This window comes from Manis pentadactyla, chromosome 4 (assembly GCF_030020395.1).
Source record: "Manis pentadactyla isolate mManPen7 chromosome 4, mManPen7.hap1, whole genome shotgun sequence".
In the NCBI taxonomy this organism is placed as follows: Eukaryota; Metazoa; Chordata; class Mammalia; order Pholidota; family Manidae; genus Manis; species Manis pentadactyla.
This window is the reverse complement of record NC_080022.1, coordinates 155,458,019-155,484,797: the sequence shown is the minus strand read 5'-3', so window position 1 is coordinate 155,484,797 and position 26,779 is coordinate 155,458,019. Positions and strand designations below refer to the sequence as shown.

The 26,779-nt window shown below is 36.9% G+C and overlaps 1 protein-coding gene across 1 annotated transcript in view; it reads right to left on the bottom strand.

Moving 5' to 3' along the window:
* The window catches only part of BCAS3 (BCAS3 microtubule associated cell migration factor), a 623,923-nt gene that overhangs the window by 498,936 nt on the left and 98,208 nt on the right, over window positions 1-26,779 (bottom strand). The window contains exon 8 of the mRNA XM_057499516.1: window positions 20,908-20,980. Within this exon, the coding sequence (XP_057355499.1) occupies window positions 20,908-20,980 (73 nt within the window). The remainder of the gene's footprint in view (window positions 1-20,907; window positions 20,981-26,779) is intronic.

Here is a 26,779-nt window from a genome sequence, read left to right as displayed (position 1 = left end):
TTAACAGAATTGAGGACTGAGATTTTTTTTAATGGGAACATGCAAATTATGACCATAAGGGGATACCATGATGTATTTATTAGAATAGCTAAAATTACAAAGACTGACAAAGCCAAGAGTTGGTGAGGAAGTAGATGAACTAGAAATCTCATACAGTGCTGGTAGGAATATAAAATAGGAAAACCACACATCTAACATGTGATTCAGCCATTCTACTCACAGCTATTTGTCCAAGAAAAAAGAAAGCATATGTCTATACTTGAACATTATTTTCAGAGCACCATTATTTGTAAAAGATTAAACCTAGAAACAAAACATCTATCAACAGGTGAATGAATAATAAATTGTGGCAATATGCCCATACAGTATGATACTATTCAACAACCAAAGCGAATGAAGTATTGATAAATGCAGCAGCCTCGATGAATTGTAAAATAAATATGGTGTATAACAGAAACCAGACTAAAGAAGAAGTGTAAACTCTAGAAAAGATAAACTAATCTACAGTGACAGAAAGCAGATTAGTAGTTATCTAAAGAAAGGGATCTGGAAGGGAAGAAATATAAAGGGACATGAGGAATCTTTTAGGGTAAAATGCTTTTCATTATCGTATTTGTGGTGGTGGTTTCATACGTGTATATATGTCAAATGTATAAAATTATACACTTTATCTATAATTTACTTCATTTATACTTCAATAAAGCTACTAAAAATGTGTACACACACACATTCGTCTTTCCACTACAATTTATGATTTTGAATGGGTATTAATGTCAGTATATCAAGGAAATTGTATTAATAAATGAAATTTACAACATTTTAATCTCTTGTGCTACAACATAACAACAATTGAATACAAAGTATACTAACCCCACTAAATGCAGGAGGAACCAAGTTCTTCATGGCTCAGTTTGACAATGTGCTCACACTACAGTGTACTTACAACTCGTTTCTACCTGGTCTTTGTCCATTTTGTTCTTTTCTCCTTAACTTAGTCTCAACTTTTCCTTATGCCCCCTCCATTCAAGGTACCTTCACCTTCCTTTTTAGGTAAAATTCTTAAATTCCTTACTTACTAGTGATTTTTCATTAGTATTAATATTTATTTTTAAATTTTTAATGAGGATTATTGCTCTGGTTACCACTTTACATAAATTTCCACCACATTTGTTTTCCCAACAATCTTAGTTCTACTGTACAATTTTGCAGAATATAAGTGTGCTGCCCTTCCATATACATTCTGCATTCTCTGCACCCCACCCCTGCCTTGGGAGACTGACCCGTATGTATCGTGTGGATTGCATCATCGGGTTTTCTGAAGCTTCAGAGCCCTACCTCTGGCTTCTGGCTGGGTTCAGCCTTAGGAACCGTCTGGAGAAACGAAGTAAGGTTGGAGCTTCCCTGGCTGCTCTGCTGTCAGGTTATTGCAGCTAACTGAATTCCTCTACCAGAGAGCACAGTTCCTATCAGGTAACCCTCTTGATATGGCTCTCTTTGCAGGTTCTGCTAATGTCTCTCCCCCCTTGCTTAGAAATAGTAAGGGGTCTCAAGTCCCAAATGTTTCACTGTATTTCAACTCTCCTCAAATTACCAAATTTGAGTACGTCATTGTTTCCATCCAGAATCCTAACACCACAGGTTTCCATGAATACATATGTCATATACTAGCAAATAAGGCCCTTCCTTTAAAAATTAAGCTAAGATTCCTTTGGTTTGGTCATCTATACACAGCCATTTGAGATTTGTACCAATTTCAGGATCACAAAAAAAGATACAACAAGTAGTTTAAAACCAATACATGCTGAAGTTACTCTACAAGAAGATATGTCGAAGAAATAATCAATCTTCCCATGTTTTCTTCCGCCTGCTACTTCTATAGCTTTTCTTCTTCCTTCCTAATTACAACCCTTAAATAGAATTCATGCCTCATATCAAATTTACCAAGTATCATAATTCTTCCAAGTGGTAAAGATACCTCAAGACAAATGCTGGGCATAGAAGCCACAAGGTATAAATATGCAAAGAAGTAAAAAGCTAACCTTTTCAAACAATAAGGCTTCTCTCTCACTTACCAACTTTACATTTCCCTGCATGGCTCCGGAAGATGACTGTTTAGCCAGAGACGGGTAAGATTCCTCAAGGGAGGAACAACCTAAGACAGGCACAGTCGCAGGGGGGTCATCAGGTGAGAAATTGGGGATCAACAGAGGTGAGGCTTAGAACCTCACCCCCCCTGTTCTGAGAGAAATCTTCTGCATACATGGATGTTTTATTGCCTTTGTCTAGCTTGGATTAACACATAGTCTACAGGCACACACCTGATCATCTACATTTGCTCTCTTACAACACTAAACTATGTTTTCTACCTTTACCTTGTATCTACCTACCACTTCAGCATTTTATTAAAAATAATAATAATAAAGAGAGAAATGTGGTATCCACATATAAATCAAGTATAAAAATCAAATGAGTATTCATATTTGAACTGACTGTTTATAGTTCATAATGCATGAGCAAAACCGAAAGTTTCTGTGATGACTGCCCTTGTACTGTTCACCATGTAACTTATTCACTATGTAAGAATTTGTTCTCCATGTAAGAACTTGTTCGTTATGCTTGAGAAGATTGGAGACTGATGAAAATTAGGCTTGGGGTGGATTAATGATTGTGCATTGAGCATTGACTCCCCTATACAGAATTTTATTGTTGTTAACAACCATTTGATCAATAAATGAGATGCCTTCACAAAAAACAAAAGAAAAAGAAAAATACAACAAAGTCTATAAATATAATGTTAGAACACAACACTTAGGGTATCCATAGTTCAGATACTATTTTTAAAGTAAATACTTAGAAAGCCAAATCTCTCTAGCTAAAATTTTCTATAATAGTATGTGTGTCAGTTCACAATTTGTCTATCATGTGTTTTAAAACTATATAGGTGGAGTCAGTGTATAACATCCTAGCTTTCTACCTCACCCCGACAGGAAAACTAAGCATTTGCTTTAAGCAAGTGAACTTGATAAATGATGCTTAATCAACATTCTTGTGACTCTTGTCTACTTAAGGCAAAATAACATTTCAAGATATATATAGTATACCCCTAAGCCACATGAGAGAAAGCAGTTAAACAGTAGTAATGTCATCTTATTTCCTTAAGATTTCATTACACCCATGATCAGATGAACAAGGCATGCTCTAGATAATGCTAAAATCCAGAGGCCGGTGAACCACCCATGATATTGGATAACTAGTGTGCTAACCCAACTCATTAAAAACCTCTATGCCAATGTGGCAGCTCTCAACATAAATGGTGTATCAAAGAGGTAAAAGTCTGTTCTTTGAAAGCATTAAAGACAGCCACACAGCCATGCAGAGAGCTAGAAGAAAATATAGAATACCTACAAACATGAAAGATACCAGAGAAAAGGGCAACTGAATGACTTGGTGCTTGAGGGAAGACCAAGGTGCTGCTGGAAAAGCCCATGTATTGGACCACCAAAGACTGAAAGAATGGCATAAATCTTTCTTGTTTGTCTACAGAAGTAAGACCAGCCTGAATTGTGAATCCATTAGACTTCCAAAAACAACACAATGACATCAGTCAAAAGTGAAAATACTTAGTATCATTTGTAACATCAAATGTGACATTTGTGACAAAAAAAAAGTTGCACACCTATTATCTAAACCAATCTGTTTTCTGGTTCTAATTAACATAACCCTAATTTACTTTATACACAAGTTGAAATAATGTCTCCAGTAATACTTCAGGACCCTGAAACAGTAGTTAACCTCATGGAAGTTTGTAACAAAACTGGAAAATATTAATATTGTGAACTAAATGTATATACTTAGTTATTAATATTATTTTGCTTTTTTTCAAGGTAAGTTAGTTATGTTTTTCTATGCCCTTGATTGCCAAAATTTTAATTTTTCTGGCTATTAAAAACCAATATATTGGAAATACAGCCATAGAATGCCTATTTAATAAGAAATAAGGAATACCTAACCAATTGAAATAAAGAAATTTTCTCACTCTTACAAGAATTTCCTACCTAAATGGCTATATGACGACAGTCTCTGGACAAGACTTCTTTTCTCTCTATCATGAGGTAGTTAAACTACATGATGATCTTCAAGGTTCTTTCCACTTCTAAAATTCTGTTTTCTCAACATAAAGGTCACATCTCCAACTCCACATCATGCATATAAAGTAACGATAGTATTCTAGATTAAATGTTATTCAACGTCTGCAGTCAGCTGTTGAATGATGTTAATCTTTTGCCATTATTCAGAATACCCAATAAGATCCTCACCACAAACAGCTACATTTTAGAAACTGTTTAGTATACAATACACAATGGACTTGGTTTCCTAAAAGAGTGTATGTCTTGTATACTGTCTATACTCCCAATCCGTCCCTCAAATTATTACACAAGGCACTGACTTAATCCCTCGATCAGTAGCACAAGAAACATTATCTCCCTCCAAGACCTTAAATGACTTATCTGGAATGCTTATGGAATAGTCTCTCTCTAACACACACAAAATGATAAAGAAAGGAAACATCACCAGAATATCAGAATAAATGGCATTTGAATGACTGTCATGAATGCAATAAATGACAGTATTTAAAATTGTGGGCCAAGTACAATATATTTGTATCAAAAGGATAAGATATGAGGAAGGCTGGGATTATTTCCATATCAATTCCCCCTTCTTTGAAAAGGTATTTTACACTTATAAAAATTTTTAATTATACAGCAAAAGAATTTTATTACAACTCCCAAGAATACTTTAATAAGCAAGATTAATTATGAATATAAGCAATTGGCATTATCCAAAGCACCTGTTACTCAATAAATCACTTGCCAGGAAAATGGAGGGCAACAGACATGTCTTGTACATCTCCAAAGGAGGAAGGATTTTGCGCACCAATGGCATTGAACATATCAACATCCAAGTTCAGTATATACGGTTCCTCATATTAAGAGGTTTTCTCAATCATAAATATTGATTTACAAATTTTGGAGCTACTAATATTCAAATAAAGGACTAGTATGACTGTAAAGAAAAATTACTAAAATTCATTTGGAAAAAATAAATATTTTAGAGAGCCTACTAGACAGAAAGCATTACGCTCAATACCAAAAAGGAAATGAAGATGACCAAGAAGATATGGTCAGCATCTAGAGATGCTATGACAATCAACAATATCTCCAAGTAGCCATAGCCACTACATGATTGTATGGCTTGCTACACCTGCATGTGACTCAGTCACTTTCCTTTAATTACTCTCCTATTCTTTCCATTCTTTCCATTTCCTCCCTCAATTGTTACTTATATTGGCCAATTTTTATGTGTATGAACTTGAGTCTTAAATTAAACTACCTTGGATGCACTCATATCATCTACTACTTCTTCAGGTGCCTCTCACTTTTTATTTAAAATTTAGGAGTAAGAGAAGGCAACCTGTACTGTCTTGAAATTATTTTGTACTGGACAAAAGTTGACATTGCACTTCATTAGACTGTTTCTTAAATTAGCCACTTCTATTTTTCAGTGTCCACATCTTTTGTATATTATTGCTATCATGTAAAGGGGATGCCCTTTGCATTTGATAAATAATGTGTTAAAAATGGAGGAAAAACATCAGGGAGGTCCCTTTACACCGTGAAAAACCCCAACTAAGTAGCTTCACAGGAGTATGCTTCACACTGATTAAAACAATAAAAGTTTTTTGAAAAAAGTATATTCCACTTTTACAGAAATAGCCAAAATATGTACATAACAAAACTCTAAGAAGTTACTGTTTATGTGTTTTGGTACAAGTTACTTGCTATATTTTAAAATAATTCTCATTGCCTCTGCAGAAATATAACTGTAATACATAAACATGAGGTCAGGATACCCTAAATGCAAAGGCATGTTCCATCTACAGGCCTCGCAACTGAGGCAAAGGCCTGGGTCTACAAATAACTGTGACTGAATCTCCCTTACCTTCAGTTCCTCATGTATGAAATGAGGAAAATACAACCTCCTCCAAAAGCTCGTTATAAGATTAAATGATGTTACATAACAGAAAATGTTTAACAGACCTGATACTAAGAATTCAACATCTGACTTCCATTCCCCAGTGCAATATTAACACAGTGAACAAGCATGTGCTTCATAAAAAAATGTCATTTATAATTTTTTTCTAAATCCCAGGATCTGGGAAACAGACTCTAAAAGAATTCACCTATAACTAGATTTCTCTATTATAATATTCAATTTTAGAGTTACTAAGAAGTGTCTAGTCAATTCAATATCACTATCTGCTGACCTACTACAAACATTTAATACTTAAAATATACACATACAAATCAGTAGCTCAGAATATAAAGAAAATACTATTCACCAAAAACTGTAACACTTCCAAGAAATGTAACAAAATCCTATACAAAAATGTCCTTGAGACTGTAAATATTCTAACAAAGATGCTATTCACAACACTTTAGTTTACTGTAATCAGATCAGCAAATAAGTGGAAACAAAATGAGTATTTCCTATCAGTCTCTTGCATTGGAAAGAAAGATATATAACAGGAGAGAAAAAAAGGGCAAGCAAGGCAAGAGACAAGTTAATAACAGGATACATTAACTTAGAACTTTCAGTCCGTCAAATTACTTACAAACTTAATTCAAAAGTTTCTTTGCATTTATTCATCAACAACCATTCTGAAAACAACCCAGCAAATGATACAAACATACAGAATTCTCTGGCAAATTTATTTCTATGAAATAAATTAAGAAGCAAAAATGATAGGGGGAAAACAAATATCTACAATATTTTTTTTTCAAATAGATGAATGCTATTTTAATCAGAACCCTGCTATCTTATTCATTGACCCATATGTCAGCTTGGCTAGGCCATAATAATCAGATTTGGTCAAATATTCTGTTTTTTAAGATGAGATTTTCATTTACATCAGTAGAGTGTGAGTAAAGCAGATTATCCCCCGTAATGTGAGTAGGACTCATCCAATCAGAAAAAAACCTTAATAGAAAAAAAAAAACTGACCTCCTTGGAGGAAGAGGGAATCCTATCTACAGACTGGAAGTGCAACCTTTCCCTCAGTCTCCAGATTTTGAACTTGCCAGCATTCACAATCATGTGATCCAATTTCTTAAAATCTACCTCCATCTGATCACATATTAGGCCACAAAACAAGTCTCAATAAATCTAAGAAGACTGAAATTATATCAAGCATCTTTTCAAATCACAATGGTATGTGCTTTGAAATCAATTACAAGAAAAACTGGAAAACACAAACACATGCAAGTTAAACAATACACAACCAATGGGTCAATGAAAAAATATGAAAGGAAATAAAAAAATACTTGGAGACTAGTGAAAATAGAAACAGAACAATTAAAAATCTCTGGGACACAGGAGATCACGGGAAGATGGCGACGTGAGTAGTTCAGTGGAAATCTCCTCCCAAAAACATACATATTTAGGAAAAAACAATAAATACAACTATTCCTAAAGGAGACACCAGTGGATACAGTACAACAGCCAGGATACATCTACATCTGCGAGAACTCACCATCAAATGAAGGGGGTAAGATACAAGCTGCAGCCAAGCGGGACCCAAATGCCCACCCACCCCATAACCCGGTGGGAAGAAAGGAGTCAGAGAAGGGAGGGAGTGAAAGCCCAGGACTGCTAAACAACCAGCTCTAGAAATCCACACCTGGAGCGCAGACACAAGCTGCACGGGGTGCTGGATATTAGGGAAATGGAAAAGCAAAACTTGGGGGCAAGTCCCCGCAACCGGTGCCCCTGAGACAAAAGAAAAGCGAGGGCTTTTTGCAAGTCTTAAAGAGACAGGGACCCCAAAGCAGGACGAAGTCGTCCCGGCACACTTAGCCAGCAGCTGGGAATCCCAGGGAACTTTAAGCACCCTAATCCCCTGGGTGGCAGCGAGACTCTGAAGCCTCTCACAGCACTAAGCAGCATGCCAGTCGTTCCCCCAACTGGTGCAGACCCCGACACACCGGCCCAGTAGTTGGAGAGTGCCAGCGTGCGCCGGGGGTAGCGGCGACAGAGGGGACCAGGAGCGGTTCGTACGAGCCCGCCGTGGGGTTGACCAAGCAGCCCAGAAGTGGCCTGCGCACGCCGGCGGCAGCAGCGCCAGAGAAGCCCGGGAGAGTTCCGCACGAGCCCGCAGCAGTGGCAACCGAGCAGCCCGGGAGCAGCCCGCGCGTGTCAGCGGCGGCGGTGCCACAGGGGCACAGGAGAGGCCAATGCGCACCTGCAGCAATGCCAGAGGGAGCAGCCACACTCCCAGCAGCTGACCAGAATCCCAGGCCAACGCACAGCTGCCTGGGCCAGACCCAAAGGCCACTGCTGGTACACAGCTACCTGGCAGGGGCACCGCTATCGTGGAGGAGTGCACCTCCCATTCCTGCCACTCCCCACAGGGCTCTGCACTGCTCTGATGGAGACCACGCCAACAGCAGCTTAGGGAATTAACCCGGTGGCTGCTCCAGGAGCGCGGGTAACCAACACAGGCAGTGGAGAAGGGCAAGGCATCCAGCAAACAGGAAAGGACTTTCTTGTCCCAGCTGACACACCCACAACATGCCTACAGCCAATGCTATCACCGTGAAAAGGCAGAAAAATTTAATCCAGTCCAAAATCATTCAGACAACACCTGAGAGAGGAGCTGCACACACAGACCTAACCAGTCTCTGTGAAAAAGAACTCGAAATAAAAATCATAAACATGCTGACAGAGATGCGAGAAATATGCAAGAGCTAAGGCATGACGTCCAGAGGGAGATTACAGAAATGAAACAATCTCCGGAAGGATTTATAAGCAGGATGGATAAGATACAAGAGGCCATTGGTGAAATAGAAACCAGAGAACAGGAACGCATAGAAGCTGATGCAGAGAGAGATAAAAGGATCTCCAGGAATGAAACAATATTAAGAGAACTGTGTGACCAATCCAAAAGGAACAATATCTGCATTATACAGGTACCAGAAGAAAAAGAGAGATAAAAAGGGATAGAAAGTGCCTTTGAAGAAATAATTGGTGAAAACTTCCCCAAACTGGGGGAGGAAATAGTTGCTCAGGCTACGGAAGCACACAGAACTCCCAACACAAGGGACCCAAAGAGGATGACACCAAGACACATAATAATTAAAATGGCAAAGATCAAGGACAAGGACAGAGTATTAAAGGCAGCCAGAAAGAGAAAAAAAGTCACCTACAAAGGAAAACCCATCAGGCTATCATCAGACTTCTCAACAGAAACCTTACAGGCCAGAAGAGAATGGCATGATATATTTAATGCAATGAAACAGAAGGGCCTTGAACCAAGGATACTGTATCCAGCATGATTATCATTTAAATATGAAAGAGGGATTAAACAATTCCCAGACAAGCAAAAGCTGAGGGAATTTGCCTCCTACAAACCACCTCTACAAGGTATTTTAGAGGGACTGCTCTAGATAGAAGCACCCCTAAGGATAAACAGATATCACCAGAGAAAATAAAATCACAGCAAAGAAAGCAGAACAATCAAATACTAACTAAAGGAAAAAAATAAAATCAACTACCCACAAAAGCAGTTAAAGGAAACACAAAAGAGCACAGAATAAAACACCCAACATATGAAGAATGGAGGAGAAGGAATAAGGGAGAGAAATAAAGAATCCTCAGACTGTGTTTATAATAGCTCAATAAGCAAGTTAAGTTAGACAGTAAGGTAGTAAAGAAGCTACCTTTGGTAACCAAGAATCTAAAGCCTGCAATGGCAATTAAATACATATCTTTCAAGGTACCTTGAACCTTTGGTAACCATGAATCTAAAGCCTGCAATGGCAATAAGTACATATCTTTCAATAATCACCCTAAATGTAAATGGACTGAATGTACCAATCAAAAGACACAGAGTAACTGAATGGATAAAAAAGCAAGACCCATCTATATGCTGCTTACAAGAGACTCACCTCAAAACCAAAGACATGCACAAATTAAAAGTCAAGGATGGAAAAAGATATTTCATGCAAACAACAGGGAGAAAAAAGCAGGTGTTGCAATCTAGTATCAGACAAAATAGACTTCAAAACAAAGAAAGTAACAAGACATAAAGAAGGACATTACATAATGATAAAGGGCTCAGTCCAACAAGAGGATATAACCATTATAAACATATACGCACCCAATACAGGAGCATCAATATATGTGAAACAAATACTAAGAGAATTAAAGGAGGAAATAGAATGCAGTGCATTCATTTTGGGAGACTTTAATACACTACTCATTCCAAAGGACAGATCCACTAGACAGAAAATAAGTAAGGACACAGAGGCACTGAACAACACACTAAAACAGATGGACCTAATAGACATCTATATAACTCTACATCCAAAAGCAACAGGACACACATTCTTCTCAAGTGCACATGGAACATTCTCCAGAATAGACCATATACTAGGCCACAAAAAGAGCCTCAGTAAATTCCAAAAGATTGAAATCCTACCAACCAACTTCTCAGAACACAAAGGTATAAAACTAGAAATAAATTGTACAAAGAAAGCAAAAAGTCTCACAAACACATGGAGGCTTAACAACACGCTCCTAAATAATCAATGGATCAATGACCAATTTAAAATGGAGATCCAGCAATATATGGAAACAAATGACAACAACAACACAAAGCCCCAACTTCTGTGGGATGCAGCAAAAGCAGTCTTAAGAGGAAAGTATATAGCAATCCAGGCATATTTAAAGAAGGAAGAACAATCCCAAATGAATAGTCTTTAACATCACAATTATCAAAATTGGAAAAAGAAGAACAAATGAGGCCTAAGGTCAGCAGGAGGAGAGACATAATAAAGATCAGAGAAGAAATAAATAAAATTGAGAAGAATAAAACAATAGAAAAAATCAGTGAAACCAAGAGCTGGTTCTTCGAGAAAATAAACAAAATAGATAAGCCTCTAGCCAGACTTATTAAGAGAAAAAGAGAGTCAACACACATCAACAGAATCAGAAACAAGAAAGGAAAAATCATGACGGACCCCACAGAAATACAAAGAATTATTAGAGAATACTATGAAAACCTATATGCTAACAAGCTGGAAAACCTAGGAGAAATGGACAACTTCCTAGAAAAATACAACCTTCCAAGACTGACCCAGAAAGAAACAGGAAATCTAAACAGACCAATTACCAGCAACAAAATTGAAGTGGTAATCAAAAAACTACCCAAGAACAAAACCCCCGGACCAGATGGATTTACCTCGGAACTTTATCAGACATACACAGAAGACATAATACCCATTCTCCTTAAAGTTTCCCAAAAAAATAGAAGAGGATGGAATACTCCCAAATTCATTCTATGAAGCCAACATCACACTAATACCAAAACCAGGCAAAGACCCCACCAAAAAACCACAGACCAATATCCCTGATGAACATAGATGCAAAAATACTCAACAAAATATTAGTAAACTAAATTCAAAAATACATCAAAAGGATCATACACCATGACCAAGTGGGATTCATCCCAGGGATGCAAGGATGGTACAACATTCGAAAATCCATCAACATCATCCACCACATCAACAAAATGAAGGACAAAAACCACATGATCATCTCCATAGATGCTGAAACATCCATTCAGATTAAAACTCTCAACAAAATGGGTATAGAGGGCAAGTACCTCAACATAATAAAGGCCATATATGATAAACCCACAGCCAACATCATACTGAACAGCGAGAGGCTGAAAGCTTTTCATATGAAATCAGGAATAAGACAGGGATGCGCACTCTACCCACTGTTATTCAACATAGTACTGGAGGTCCTAGTCACAGCAATTAGACAAAACAAAGAAATACAAGGAATTCAGACTGGTAAAGAAGAAGTCAAACTGTCACTATTTGCAGATGACATGATATTGTACATAAAAAACCTGAAAGACTCCACTCCAAAACTACTAGAACTAATATCAGAATTCAGCAAAGTTGCAGGATACAAAATTAACACACAGAAATCTGTGGGTTTCCTATACACTAACAATGAACTAATAGAAAGAGAAATCAGGAAAACAATTCCATTCACAATAGCATCAAAAGGAATAAAATACCTAGGAATAAACCTAACCAAGGAAGTGAAAGACCTATACCCTGAAAACTACAAGACACTCTTAAGAGAAATTAAAGAGGACACTAACAAATGGAAACTCATCCCATGCTCCTGGCTAGGAAGAATTAATATTGTCAAAATGGCCATCCTGCCCAAAGCAATATACAGATTCGATGCAATCCCTATCAAATTACCAACAGCATTCTTCAATGAACTGGAACAAATAGTTCAAAAATTCATATGGAACCACAAAAGACTCTGAAGAGCCAAAGCAATCCTGAGAAGGAAGAATAAAGTGGGGGGGAATCTCACTCCCCAACTTCAAGCTCTACTACAAAGCCACAGTAATCAAGACAATTTGGTACTGGCACAAGAACAGAGCCACAGACCAGTGGAACAGAACAGAGACTCCAAACATTAACCCAAACATATATGGTCAATTAATATACAATAAAGGAGCCATGGACATACAACGGGGAAATGACAGTCTCTTCAACAGATGATGCTGGCAAAACTGGCCCGCTACATGTAAGAGAATGAAACAGGATCACTGTCTTACCCTATACACAAAAGTAAATTCAAAATGATCAAAGACCTGAATGTAAGTCATGAAACCACAAAACTCTTAGAAAAAAACATAGGCAAAAATCTCATGGACATAAACATGAGTGACTTCTTCATGAACATATCTCCCTGGGCAAGGAAAACAAAAGCAAAAATGAACAAGTGGGACTATATCAAGCTGAAAAGCTTCTGTACAGCAAAGGACACCATCAATAGAACAAAAAGGTATCCTACAGTATGGAAGACTATATTCATAAATGACAGATCTGATAAAGGATTGACATCCAAAATATATAAAGAGTTCACACACCTCAACAAACAAAAAACAAATAATCCAGTTAAAAAATGGGAAGAGGAGCTGAATAGACAGTCCTCTAAAGAAGAAATTCAGATGGCCAACAGACACATGAAAAGATGCTCCACGTCGCTTGTCATCAGAGAAATGCAAATTCAAACCACAATGAGATATCACCTCACACCAGTAAGGATCGCCACTATCCAAAAGACAAACAACAACAAATGTTGGCAAGGTTGTGGAGAAAGGGGAACACTCCTACACTGTTGGTGGGAATGTAAACTAGTTCAACCATTGTGGAAAGCAGTATGGAGATTCCTCAAAATGCTTAAAATAGAAATACCATTTGACCCAGGAATTCCACTTCTAGGAATTTACCGTAAGAATGCAGGACTCCCGTTTGAAAAAGACAGATGCACCCCTATGTTTATCGCAGCACTATTTACAATAGCCAAGATATGGAAGCAACCTAAATGTCCATCAGTAGATGAATGGATAAAGAAGATGTGGTACATATTCACAATGGAATATTATTCAGCCGTAAGAAGAAAACAAATCCTACCATTTGCAACAACATGGATGGAGCTAGAGGGTATTATGCTCAGTGAAATAAGCCAGGCGGAGAAAGACAAGTACCAAATGATTTCACTCATATGTGGAGTATAAGAGCAAAGAAAAACTGAAGGAACAAAACAGCAGCAGAATCACAGAACCCACGAATGGACTAACAGTTACCAAAGGGAAAGGGACTGGGGAGGATGGGTGGGAAGGGAGGGATAAGGGCAGGAAAAAGAAAGGGGGCATTACAAGTAGCATATATAATGTGGAGGGGGTACGGGCTGAGCTCTACAACACAGAGAAGACTAGTAGTGATTTTACAGCATCTTACTACGCTGATGGACAGTGACTGTGAAGGGGTATGTGGGGGGGACTTGGTGAAGGGGAGAGCCTAGTAAACATAATGTTCTTCGTGGTATTATAGATTAATGATACCAGAAAAAAAAATCTCTGGGACGCAGAAAAAGAAGTTTGAAGAGGAAAGTCCATAGTGATACAGGCCTAACTGAAGAAACAAGAAACATCTAAAATAAAAAATTTAATCCTACAGCTAAGTGAACTAGAATAACAAGAACAAACAAATCCCAGAGGAAGTAAAAGGAAGGAAATAATATAAACCATAAATGAAACAAATGAAATACAGGCTAAAAAAAAACAATTTAAAAGATCAATGCAAATAAGAAGTGGTTATTTGAAGATAAACAAAATTGACTGACCTTTAGCTAGACTCATCAAGAAAAAGAGAGGACTAAAATAAATCAGAAATAAAAAAGAAGTTACAACCAACACCACAGAAATACATAGGATTATAAACAAATACAATGAAAAAGTATATGCCAATATATTGAACAAACTAGAAGAAATGGATAAATTCCTAGAAATAAGGGATCTTCTAAGAGTGAACCATGAAGAAATAAAAAATTTGAACAGACTAATTACTGGTGACAAAATAGAACAAGAAATCAAAAAACACCTAACAAACAAAAGTTCAGGTACAGATGGCTTCACAGACAAATTCTACCAAATATTTAAAGAAGAGTTAATACTTATTCTTCTCAAAGTATTACAAATATTGAAGAGGAAGGAAAGCACCCAAATTCTTTCTAGGAGGCCAGCATCACCCTGATACCAAAAACAGACAAAGACACCACAAATAAGGATAATCACAGACCAATATCCCTGATGAAAATAGAGGCAAAAATCCTCAACCAAATATTAGCAAACCAAATTCAACAATACAATGAAAGGATCATTCACAATGACCAAGTGGGATTTATTCTGGGGATGCAAGGATGGTACAATGTTTGTAAATCAATTAACATCATACACCACATTAACAAAAGTAAGGATAAAAACCACATGACCATCTCCATAGATGCAGAAAAAGCATTTGACAAAATTCAACATCCATTCATGATAAAAACTCTCAACAAAGTAGGTGGAGAGGGAATGTGACAAAGGTAACATCATACTCACTGGTGAAAAGCCAAAAGCTTTCCCTCTGAGATGAGAAACAAGACAGGATGCCCACTCTCTCACCACTTCTATTCAACATAGTGCTGGAAGTCCTTGAAACAGCAACCAGGCAAGAAAAAAGAACTAAAAAGATTTCAAATTGGTAAGGAAGAAGCAAAATTGTCACTATTTGCAGATGCCATAACACTATATATAGAAAAACTTAAAGACTCCACCAAAAAACTATTAAAACTAATAAATGAATGAGTAAAGTCACAGAATAGAAACTCAATATACAGAAATGTGTATGTTTCTACATGCTAATAACAAAGTAGCAGAAAGAGAAATCAAGAAAACAATTCCATTTACAATTGTATCAAAAAGATTAAAATAGTGAGGAATAAATATAGACAAGGAGGTGCAACATCTGTACACTGAAAACTATGAGAAACTGATGAAAGAAACTGCAGATGACACAAATAAATGTAAAAATACACCATGTTCATGGATAGGAAGATATAATATTGTTAAAATGGCCACTATATCCAAAGCAGATTCAATGCAACTTCTATCAAAATACCAATGGCATTTTTTCACAGAACTAGAGCAGACAGTCTTCAAATTTGCATGGAACCACAAAAAGTCCTTGAATAACTAAATCAATCTCAAGAAAGAAAAACAAAGCTGGAGATATAAGACTCCCTGATTTCAAACTATACTACCAAGCTATAGTAATCAAAGTAATAGGGTACTGGCATAAAAATAGATACACAGATAAATGCAACAGAATAGAGAGTCCAAAAATAAACCCATGCCTGTATGGTTAATTAATATATGACAAGGGAGTTAAGAATATACAATGAGTCAGAACTCACACACCTCAACACCCAAAAAGCAAATAACCCTATTAAAAAATAGGTGGAAGATATGAACAGACACTTCTCCAAAGAAGAAATTCAGATGGCCAACAAGCACATGAAAAGATACTCCACATCACTAATTATCAGGGAAACGCAAATTAAAACCACAATGAGACATCACCTCATGCCAATTAGGATGGCCAACATAGAAAAGACTAGGAACAAAAAATGCTGGCGAGGATGTGGAGAAAGGGGAACCCTCCTACACTGCTGGTGGGAATGTAAACTAGTTCAACCGTTGTGGAAAGCAGTATGGAGATTCCTCAAAAAACTCAACATAGGAATACCATTTGGCCCAGGAATTCCACTCCTAGGAATTTACCCTAAGAATGCAGCAGCCCAGTTTGAAAAAGACATATGTACCCCTATGTTTATTGTGGCACTATTTACAATAGCCAAGAAATGGAATCAACCTAAGTGTCCATCAGTAAATGAATGGAAAAAGAAGATGTGGTAGATATACACAATGGAATATTATTCAGCCGTAAGAAGAAAACAAATCCTATCATTTGCAACAACATGGATGGAGCTAGAGGGTATTATGCTCAGTGAAATAAGCCAGGTGGAGAAAGACAAGTACTAAATGATTTCACTCATCTGTGGAGTATAAGAACAAAGCAAAAACTGAAGGAACAAAACAGCAGCAGACTCACAGAACCCAAGAATGGACTAACAGTTACCAAAGGGAAAGGAACTGGGGAGGGTGGGTGGAAAGGGAGGGAGAAGGGGAATAAGGGGCATTATGATTAGCACACATAACCTGGGGGGGAGTTACAGGGAAGGCAGTATAGCACAGAGAAGACAAGTAGTGACTCTATAACATCTTACTACGCTGATGGACAGTGACTGTAATGGGGTATGTGGTGGGAACTTGATAATGGGGGGAATCTAGTAACCATAATGTTGCTCATGTGATTTTATATTAATGAAGCCAAAATTTAAAAAAAATTAAAAAAATAATTTTTTTTTTAAAGAAAATACCATGAGGAAAAGTCTGTTCAGTAAACAGTATTGGGGTAACTGGACAGCAACACATGCAAATACATGAAACTGGACCATTGTCTTACACCATATCCAAAAATAAACTCAAAATGGATTAAAGGCCTAAATATAAGACCTGAAACAATAAAACCCCTAGATAAAAACATAAGCAGTACACTCTTGAACATCAGCACTCATAATTTTTTTATGGATATGTCTTCCCAGGTAAGGGAAACAAAAGCAAAAATCAACAAGTGGCACTACATCAAGCTAAAAAGCTTATGCACAGCAAAGGAAATCATCAGCAAAAAAGGCAAACTATTGAATGGGAGATATTTGAAAATGATATATCCAACAAAGGAGTTAATATCCAAAATATAAAGAACATAATTCAACACCAAAAAGACAAATAATCCAATTTTAAAATGTGCAGAGGACCTAAACAGACATTCTTCCAGAGGAGACATATACATGGCCCACAGGTACATGAAAAGATGCTCAGCATCACTAATCAAGAGGGAAATGCAAATCAAGATGAGGTATCACCGCACACCAGTCAAAATAGCTAGTATCAAAAAGACTAGAAAAAACAAGTGTTGGTGAGGATGTGCAGAAGAGGAACCCTTCTCTGTTGGTGAGAATGTAAATTGATACAGCCACTATAGAAAATAGTATGGATGTTCCTCAGGAAAAAAACCTAAAAATAGAAATACTACATAACCCAGTTTCTTTTCTGGTAATTTACCCAAAGAAAGCAAAAACACTAATTTGAAAAGACATAGGTATCCCTATGTTTATTGAACCATTATTTACAATAGCCAAGATATGGAAGCAACAGAAGTGCCCACTGTTATATAAATGGATAAAGAAGATGTAGTACATATATACCACGGACTATTACTCAGCCATAAAAAGAATGAAATCTTGTCATTTGGGACAACATGGACAGACCTACAGGGTATTAGGCTAAGTGAAATGAGGCAGAGAAAGGTTAGTACCATATGATTTCACTTATATGTGTGATCAAAAAAACAAAACAAATGAACAAAACAGAAATAGACTCAAAGAGAACAGACTGGAGATTGCCATAGGGGAAGTGGGTGGGGGATGGGCGAGGTAGGTGAAGGGATAAAAAGAGGGACACTCAATTACAAAAAAAATCACAGGGATTAAAGGTACAGCATAGGTAATATGGACAATAATTGTAATATCTTTGTACAGTGACAGTTGGTAACTACACTTACCAGTAAGCATTTCATCATGTATATAATTGTAGAACCTGAAACCAATTGTATTGTGCACCTGAAACCAATATAATGGTATATAACAACTATACTTCAAGAAAAATATAATCTATACATCTTTCCCTCTCCATCTCTTTCCTTTTTTCCCTCCCTCCCATCCTCTCTCTCTCCCTCCGATCCCCCACCCCCATCTCTCTCCATACACATATACCCCATACCCTGTTGTTTCTGTTTCTCTGGAAAACTCTGGCTAATATAACTCGCACACCATCAACTCATCCCTCAAAAAATGATCCCAACACCAACAATATATAATCACTTTATCCTTCCTTTTTTACCTTATTTTTTGACAAAGTAATACCTCAATAAATGAATCCTATAAAAACAGCAACTTCCTTAGTCATATACTTACCAGGGTCTATAAGAAATGGAACATCTTTTAAAAACTGCAAACCAAACTTAACATCGTTTTGTGGGGCTTCCACAAGTCTACATGCATCTGAATTATGGAAGGCTAACAATCAGGAAAAGTGAAGTCAACAAAGTTTCACTTTACCATCGAAGCCTACCCTCTTCTCTGTGGTTTCCATTTTCTTTCAACAACCTTATCAACATATCAGTTCCCCAAATCTTATGCTGATTTCAATATGGTGTTGAGTGCCTCTAATAAGTTTATTATTTCACTTTTTTTTCTTTTCAACTCCAAACTTTCCATTTGCTTTTTCTATAATGTCTGTCTCATTATTGAGATTTTCTATTTGTTATCATACTTTCCTTTAACTCTAGAAACATGGTTCATTCAGTTCTTAGAACATTTTTACAATACCTGCTTTAAAATCCTTCTCTATAAAATTTAACATTTGAAGACAATCAGCAACAATATTTATTGCCTGCCTTTTTTTCACAATATGCTACACTTTCTTGATATGTTTCATAACATTATGTTGAAAACTAGACATTAAAATTATATAAATATAATATATAACATCTCTGGAAATCTGTCTTCTTCTATAATGTGCAGTTTCTACTATCTCTATTCAGTTTTACTTTTCTTTAACTCTTGTTTTTATTTTAAAGCCTGGTCTTCAGGGGAGCTTCACCTGTGTCTATGTAACTTAGTAGTTAGTCAATGATTTAACAGAGAATTTGTTCAAATACTCAATAAACGTTGTCAACTTTTACTCAAACTCAATAAAGATCATCATCCTTTACAAAAGGATCTATGTGTGGACAAGGGAGCAGATTCAACACTCAAAACATTTTCAAGTCTTCCCAGATTTTAGTTTCCCTGAACCCTTTCATGGCTCCTCTGTACCAACATGAAGCCCCACCTAACCAGGACTTTACGCTAAAAGAGCCACTGACCCTCTCAACTCTTATGCCCCCAAGACTGTAACTTCCATGGACAGTGCTGCTAGGCGTGGCAAAACCTGCCACTCCAGGTTGAATGGGCACCTTCCGAATTGTGTTTTCATGCTTTTCTTTCTTTCTTCCATATTTGACACAGTGATGAGTACAGAGTACATTTTTGCTTACTTCTACCCAGAAATTACACTGGAAGAAATTTGCCTTATAACCCATGTGGTCAAACCATATTCCTAGAAAGCAACAATTAAGACTCCAAGATCTAATCATGTTATACTATTTTCACATTTCTCCTTCTCTCCACTGCACCCATGCTATAAAGTGCACACTATGAGCTGACAGCATGTGTTAAAAGACTGTTGAATGCCAGACTAATATCCATTTTGATAATCTTCTTTACTAACAAAACCATTATCATTTCCTAGCTTTCCTTGTAATTAGAAGTTAAGTTGAGAAGATGCACTAACTGAAAAGAAAATGACTATCTTGAGATCATTAGGGAAAGAGGTCACATTCTAAAGATATCAAAGCTAGGAAGAACCTAGGTCACTAATGATATCATAGAAACATTTCACTAGCCATGTACTGCCTACCCACAGACTTTTAATTACATGGTTTGTGTAGGCCACTGTAACTACCAGCAGCTGAACTTAATTCCTAACTGGAATGATACAGTGAAAAGAATGCCACAAACCTGATAATCAGATCACTATAAGCCATTGAGAAGAATACTATTCTCATTTAATATATGTAGAAAGTGCATAAAAATCTGACTATGAGTAATAGCAAATAATCAATTTAGTCCACAGCCCTCTCACTGTCACACAAAAAACGCGTAGCATTAAAAGATGCCTGCTGGGTTTGAGTCCACAGCTCCACTCCACTTCAGTTTTTCTAAGCTATAAAACAGGATTAAGAATGGTATCTATCTTCTCATAGTACTGCGATAAGGAGTACGAGAAAATTCATGCAATGCCTTCAGAACAGTGCCAAGCACATGCTGCAGCAACAATGTTAGTGATAGCTCATGATGACTAGTAAGTTGTGATAGGCCATCATAAAAGTGACTATATTAAAAACACAAAGTAAAAGACACTTTTCTTAATGATGTTAATTTTCAATTTCAAGACTGAATTTTGATCTATTGTTGGCTTTCTTTTGTCTCTTGCTATCACCCTGCAGATAAGCAAACAGTGAGCAGAGAAATAATGAGATATAAGTAACAGGAAACCCTAAGATGTTTTCTCTTCTTTTCCTTTTCTCTTGTAAGAGCATAGCCTTATACTGACACAGATTTTAAGACATCAAAGTTCCCCCTCTGGAATAACAATATAAAGTTTTAATTAACAGTGGTTCAAAATTTTTTATATTTCCTTACCCAGAAGATCCAGTGCTCTTACAAACACCAAGGAGGGGCCTTTTTTCAGCAAAGTTGTCACACTTTTGAGCACCTGATAAGGAACAAAAAATTAAGTGTGAAACAAAATTTTGAGAAGTATTTTATATATTTCCCATTATTTTCACATTCTCAAATTTTATACCTGAAGAGATAGCAAACACTCATTATAAATTAACATAATTTATACTCTTAAAAAAATAGAAAGTTATAAATAAACCTACAACTATTTTTAAAAGTAAACCACCATTCAAAATCTTTTCTTTTTTAATTGGCACTGAATCCAATCTTTTTTTGGGGGGGGATCCACAAATGTATTTATTTTCTTTGTAATCTCTACACATACTTTGTGTCTGATTGACTCACAAAATCAGCCCACCAAGAGGACTGCCCATCTGGACGGAAAAGCTAAAATTCTTTTCTGGTGTTGAGAAGTCCTTTTATATTATATTATGTCTCCCTCCAGCCATATTTCTGCCAGTAACCAGGAACTATTTCTTCCTGCCACCTCTTTTTTTTAATGAAGTAGAGTTGATATACAATCCTATATTGGTTTCCAGTATACACCACAATGATTCAACAATTACCCAAATTATTAAATCCTCACTCCAACCACTGCAGTTACTATCTGTCAGCACAGGAAGATGTTACAGAATTACTGGCTATATTCTCCATGCTGTGCTAACATTCCTGTGACCAGATTACATTATGATTGATAACTGTTATGCCCCTTTATCACCAACCCCTTCCCCAACCACCCACTCCAACCGCTCTGCAATGACAATCACTAGTCACTTCTCAGTGTCTGAGTCTACTGCTATTTTGTTCATTTTGTTTTATTTTGTTTTTCAATTCCACAAACAAGTGAAATCATATGGTATTTGTTTTTCTTTGCCTGGCTAATTTCACTGAGTATAATATCCTCTAGGTCTATCCATGCTGTTGCAAATGGCAGGATTTCTCTCTTTTTTGTAGCTGAATAATCCATTATGTATATGTACCACTTCTTTATTCATCTACTGATGGACACTTTAGTCGCTTCCGTACCTTGGCTAAGTATCTTGGCTATTGTAGATAATGCGGCAATACATATAGGGGTAAATGTATCTTTCAAATCAGGAATAGTTTTTCAGTGGAGTCTTTAGGGTTTTATATATATATATATATCATGTCATCTGCAAATAGTGACATTTTAATTTCTTCCTTACCAATCTGGATGCCTTTTATCTCTTGAACTTGTTTGATGCCACGGCAAGGACCTCCAGGACTATGTTAAATAGAAATGGGGAGGGAAAGTGGGCATCCTTGTCTTGTTCCTGATTTTAGAGGAAAAACTTTCAGCTTTTCAACATTTACTATGATGTTAGCTGTAGGTTTGTCATATATGCCCTTTATTATGTGAGGTATATACCCCCATAACCATTTTGTTCAGAGCTTTTATCAATAATGGATGTTGAATCCTGTCAAATGATTTTTCTGCATCTATTGAAATGCTCATGTAATTTTTACCTTTTTTTTGTTAATGTGGTGTATGATGTTAACTGATTTAAAAATATTGTACAATCCTTGCATCCCTGGAATAAATCCCCCTTGGTCATGATGGATAATCCTTTTGCTGTATCTTTGAACTCAGTTTGTCAACACTTTGTTGAGGATTTTTGCATCTATGTTCATCAGAGATATTGGTCTAAAATTTACTTTTTTGGTAGTATCTTTATTTGGTTTTCGTATTAGAGTAATGGTGGCCTCACAGAATGAGTTGGTAAATATTCCCTCCTCTTCTACTTTCTGGAATACATTAAAAAGGATGGGTATTAGCTCTTCTTTAAATGTTTGGTAGAATTCATCTGTGAAGCCATCTAGTCTTAGACTATTGTTTGTTAGGCATCTTTTGAGTACCAATTAAATTTTGTTACTGGCAAATAATTGGTTCACATTTTCTGCTTCTTTCTGGGTCAGTCTTGGAAGGTTGTACTTTTCTAGGACTTTGTCCATTTCTTCTAGGTTGTCCAACTTATTGGCATATTATTTTTCATAGAACTTTCTAATAATTATTTGTATTTCTGTGGTGTCAGCTGTAACTATTCCTTTTTTAGTTTCTGATTTTATTTATTGGTGTCCTCTCATTTTTCCTTCATGAATCTGACTAGGGGTTTGTCTACTTTGTTTATTTTCTCAAAGAAACAGCTCTTGGTTTAATTTTTTTCTATTCTTTTATTCTTCCCTATTTTATCTATTTCTCCTCTAATCTTTGTAATGGCTCTCCTTCTACTAACTTTGGGTTTCACTTGTTCTTCTTTCTCTAGTTTCTTTAATTGTAAGTTTATACTATTTGGGATTGTTCTTCTTTCTTGAGGTAAGCCTATAGTGCTCTGTACTTCCCTCTCAGAATCTCTTTTGCAGTGTCCCACATATTTTGAACTGTCTGTCTTTGTTTTTATTTGTCTCCATGTTTTGCTTGATTTCTTCCCAACCTCAATATTATACACATTCTCCATGAGACCACAAAACCACCCATAATTCCACCAACTAATTACCTAAGACTAGTATAATCTTGATGTCAAAACTAAATAAAGGTAGTCAGGACAGAAAAACTTGTAAGCCATTCTCAATATACGTAAATGAAAAATCTTAAAATACTAGAAACTCGATAGTGAAGTATTAGAAATTTTAGCTATATTGACATACATTGGTCTTTACCTAAGAGTTTCTCAAAAAATCTAAAATTTTGTGAAATTCTCTGTATCAATCAAAATTATAATACTCTTTGATAGAGAAATATCACTGCTAAGATTTCATCCTATGCATACACTCAGTCATGAGGAAATTAACTTGTGTGCACTATTGTTCACTATTGCATTGTTTTGTAATAGCAAATGACTAATAAAATCCCAGTATTTAATGGAGCATTTCCTACAGCTGTAAATGAATTAAGACAACATATAAATAAGATCCAACATATAAAATGAAAAGAGCAATACAAAAACAGAAAGATACAGGATGATATCCCATCTTTTGTGCAATAAGAAGACTTATTTGCATATATATACTATGTGTATGTACATATATATACATACATAAACATACACACAAACTCTGCCAAGATATATAATAAATATTAATTAACAGTTACCCATCAGAAGGAGAACAGAAAAAGCAGAAGGTAGGGAACAAAAATGGGAGGAAAGTTTTCACTGGGTATATTTTTTATACTTTTCAGTTTTCAAACCATGTGAATATATTAATTTCCCCCAAAATTTTGCTTTGTTTTTAAATAGGCAGCAAAGGCCAGAAGAAACAAGTAAGTGGGTTGTTACAACTTCTGAAATAAGCTGGTAGACTGAAGACATGCTTTTCATTTTACCTCCTTTGAAAATACAAGTGAAAGCACATTAAAACAAATAGGGTTAAATAAATACATATAGTAACACCAACAAATTTGGTAAATAGATGAGTGATGACTAACTTAGCAACCCAAAGGAAAAGTTCAAATAGTGGTAGGGAGAAACAAAACTTAAGATTGAAATTACTTGACACCTGATTAAAGTTCACCTGAGATTAAAGTTAGGAGCCTGTGAGATTCTTCTGGAGAATTTAACAAGTCATTCCATGAAGAAAGACTAAAAGACACTGTCAATTAGAAGGCTCCCACAAACAGCACAACCAAAGCACCAAAATAAAGTTGACAAACACACAGACCTTTAAATCAGTTTTTCAGTTTGTCACTTAAAAATATCTGCAGACAACCCTTCTGGGTATTTAACCAAAGAAAAAAAAAATACAGTAATTCAAAAAGATATAAGCAACCTTATATATACAGCACTATTTACAATAGCCAAGATACAGAAGCAATCGATATCCATCAACAGATGAATGGATAAAGATGATATAGTACATATATAAAATGGAGTATTATTTGACCATGAAAAAAGAATGAAATCTTGCCATTTGCAACCATGGATGGATATTATGCTGAGTGAAATAAGTCAGAGAAAGACAAATACCTTATGATTCACTTATATGTGGAATCTAAAAAACAAAACAAATGAAAAAATGCAGAAAGGGTCTCATAAATACAGACAAAAAATGGGTGATTGCCAGAGATGATGTGTCAGAAGCGAAGCCTAAACAGGAGGAGGGGATCAAGAGGTACAAACTTCCAATTATAAAGTAAGTAACTCACAGGGATGAAAAGTGCAGCACAGGGAACACAGTCAATAATTTGTAATAACTCTGTATGGTGACAGTTGGCAACTACACGTAGTATGGTGAACATTTCATAATCGTATATAAATGTTGAATCACTATTTGGTACACCAGAAACTAATATTATGTCAACTATACTCAATTAAAAATATGTACCTATGGATACATTCAAGATGGTAGCATGAGAGGTGAGACAGAGAACTCTTCCCAAAACCACATATACTAGGAAAAAATAGTTAATACAACTAATCCTAAAAGAGCAACAGGAAAGAAGGCTGCACTAGACTGCATATACCTGGACAACAGAGCAGACCTCACAAAACAGGGTAACATACCAAAGCCTTGAACCAGCAGGACCCAAGCCCTTCCCCCACCTCAGCTCACCGGAGAGGAAGAGAAACAGAGCAGGGAGGGGGTGAAAGCCTAGGACTGCTGAACACCCAGCCCTGGAAATCTACTTTGGAGCACAAATCTACATTGCATGGTGATCTAGAGATTAGTGGGGTTGGAAAGCTGAGACAGGCAGAATACTTGAAAGACTGAGATTCCAGCTATTTGTGGAGAACAGGGATCCACATCCAGCCACTCTGGGACAAAGAAAAGGTGGGTGGTCTGAGAGGCTTCCTAGCAGCGAGAGGGCTGCTGAAGGGATGGGGTTTGCATAGAGCTTGCTGTGCAGGAGAAGGGATAGGTTGTTTCGGGACGCTCTGCCCAGCAGGTTGGGAATTTTCAGGAGTTCAGGTGCTCCATCCCCCTTGCTGGCTACTCAGTTCCAAGGCCACCTACTGTGACAGGTAGTCTGCTATGCCTTCCTTTTGGCCTGCTGACACTGGCTTGCAAACCGGTAGTCATTGCACTGGCATCAGGCCAGCCAGAGAGAGGCTCCGCATACAACAGCTACATACACAAAGCACAGAGGCTTTCACCTGTGTGCTGGGCCCACTGAATCTGAAACTGGAGACAGGCACTGCAGCTGGGAAGCAGGAAACAGCTCTTCCCCCACCGCAGGCACCAGGATGGCTCCCCTGCGACACCCGACATCACTCTAGGGACTGAGCAGCTCCAGAAACTAGAGCTTCTGGGTACTAGAGGGCACTACATAGAAATACGAAACATCAAAGGAAACTGGTTCAGACCAAAATCTCACAAACCCCAGAAAAAAGGCCAAATGAAACTGAACTCACCAATCTTCCTTAAACAGAGTTCAAAATAAAAATCATAAATATGCTCATGTAGGCACAGAAAATTATTCAAGAACTCAGGAACAAATTTGGATAGAGATTCAATCATTAAGAAATTCCATATCTGAAATGCAACATACAATGGAGGGATTTAAAAGCAGATTAGGGAAATAAGCAAGGCAGAGATTAAAGGTGGTGGTGTGACAGGTCAGACAGCGGCTCCCTCCTAAAACCGCATAAATACGAAAATATAATTAATACAACTAATCCTGAAAGAGAAACAGGAAAGATGACTGTGCCAGACTGTGTACACCTAGAGAAAAGAGCAGACCTCACAGCACACGGTAACGTACCAAAGCTGTGGCCCAGTGGGACCCAAGCTCCTCCACCAGCCCAGTTCACCAGTGGTAGGAAGAGAAATGGAGCAGGGAGGGAGTGGAGGCATGGGAATGCTGAATACCTAACTC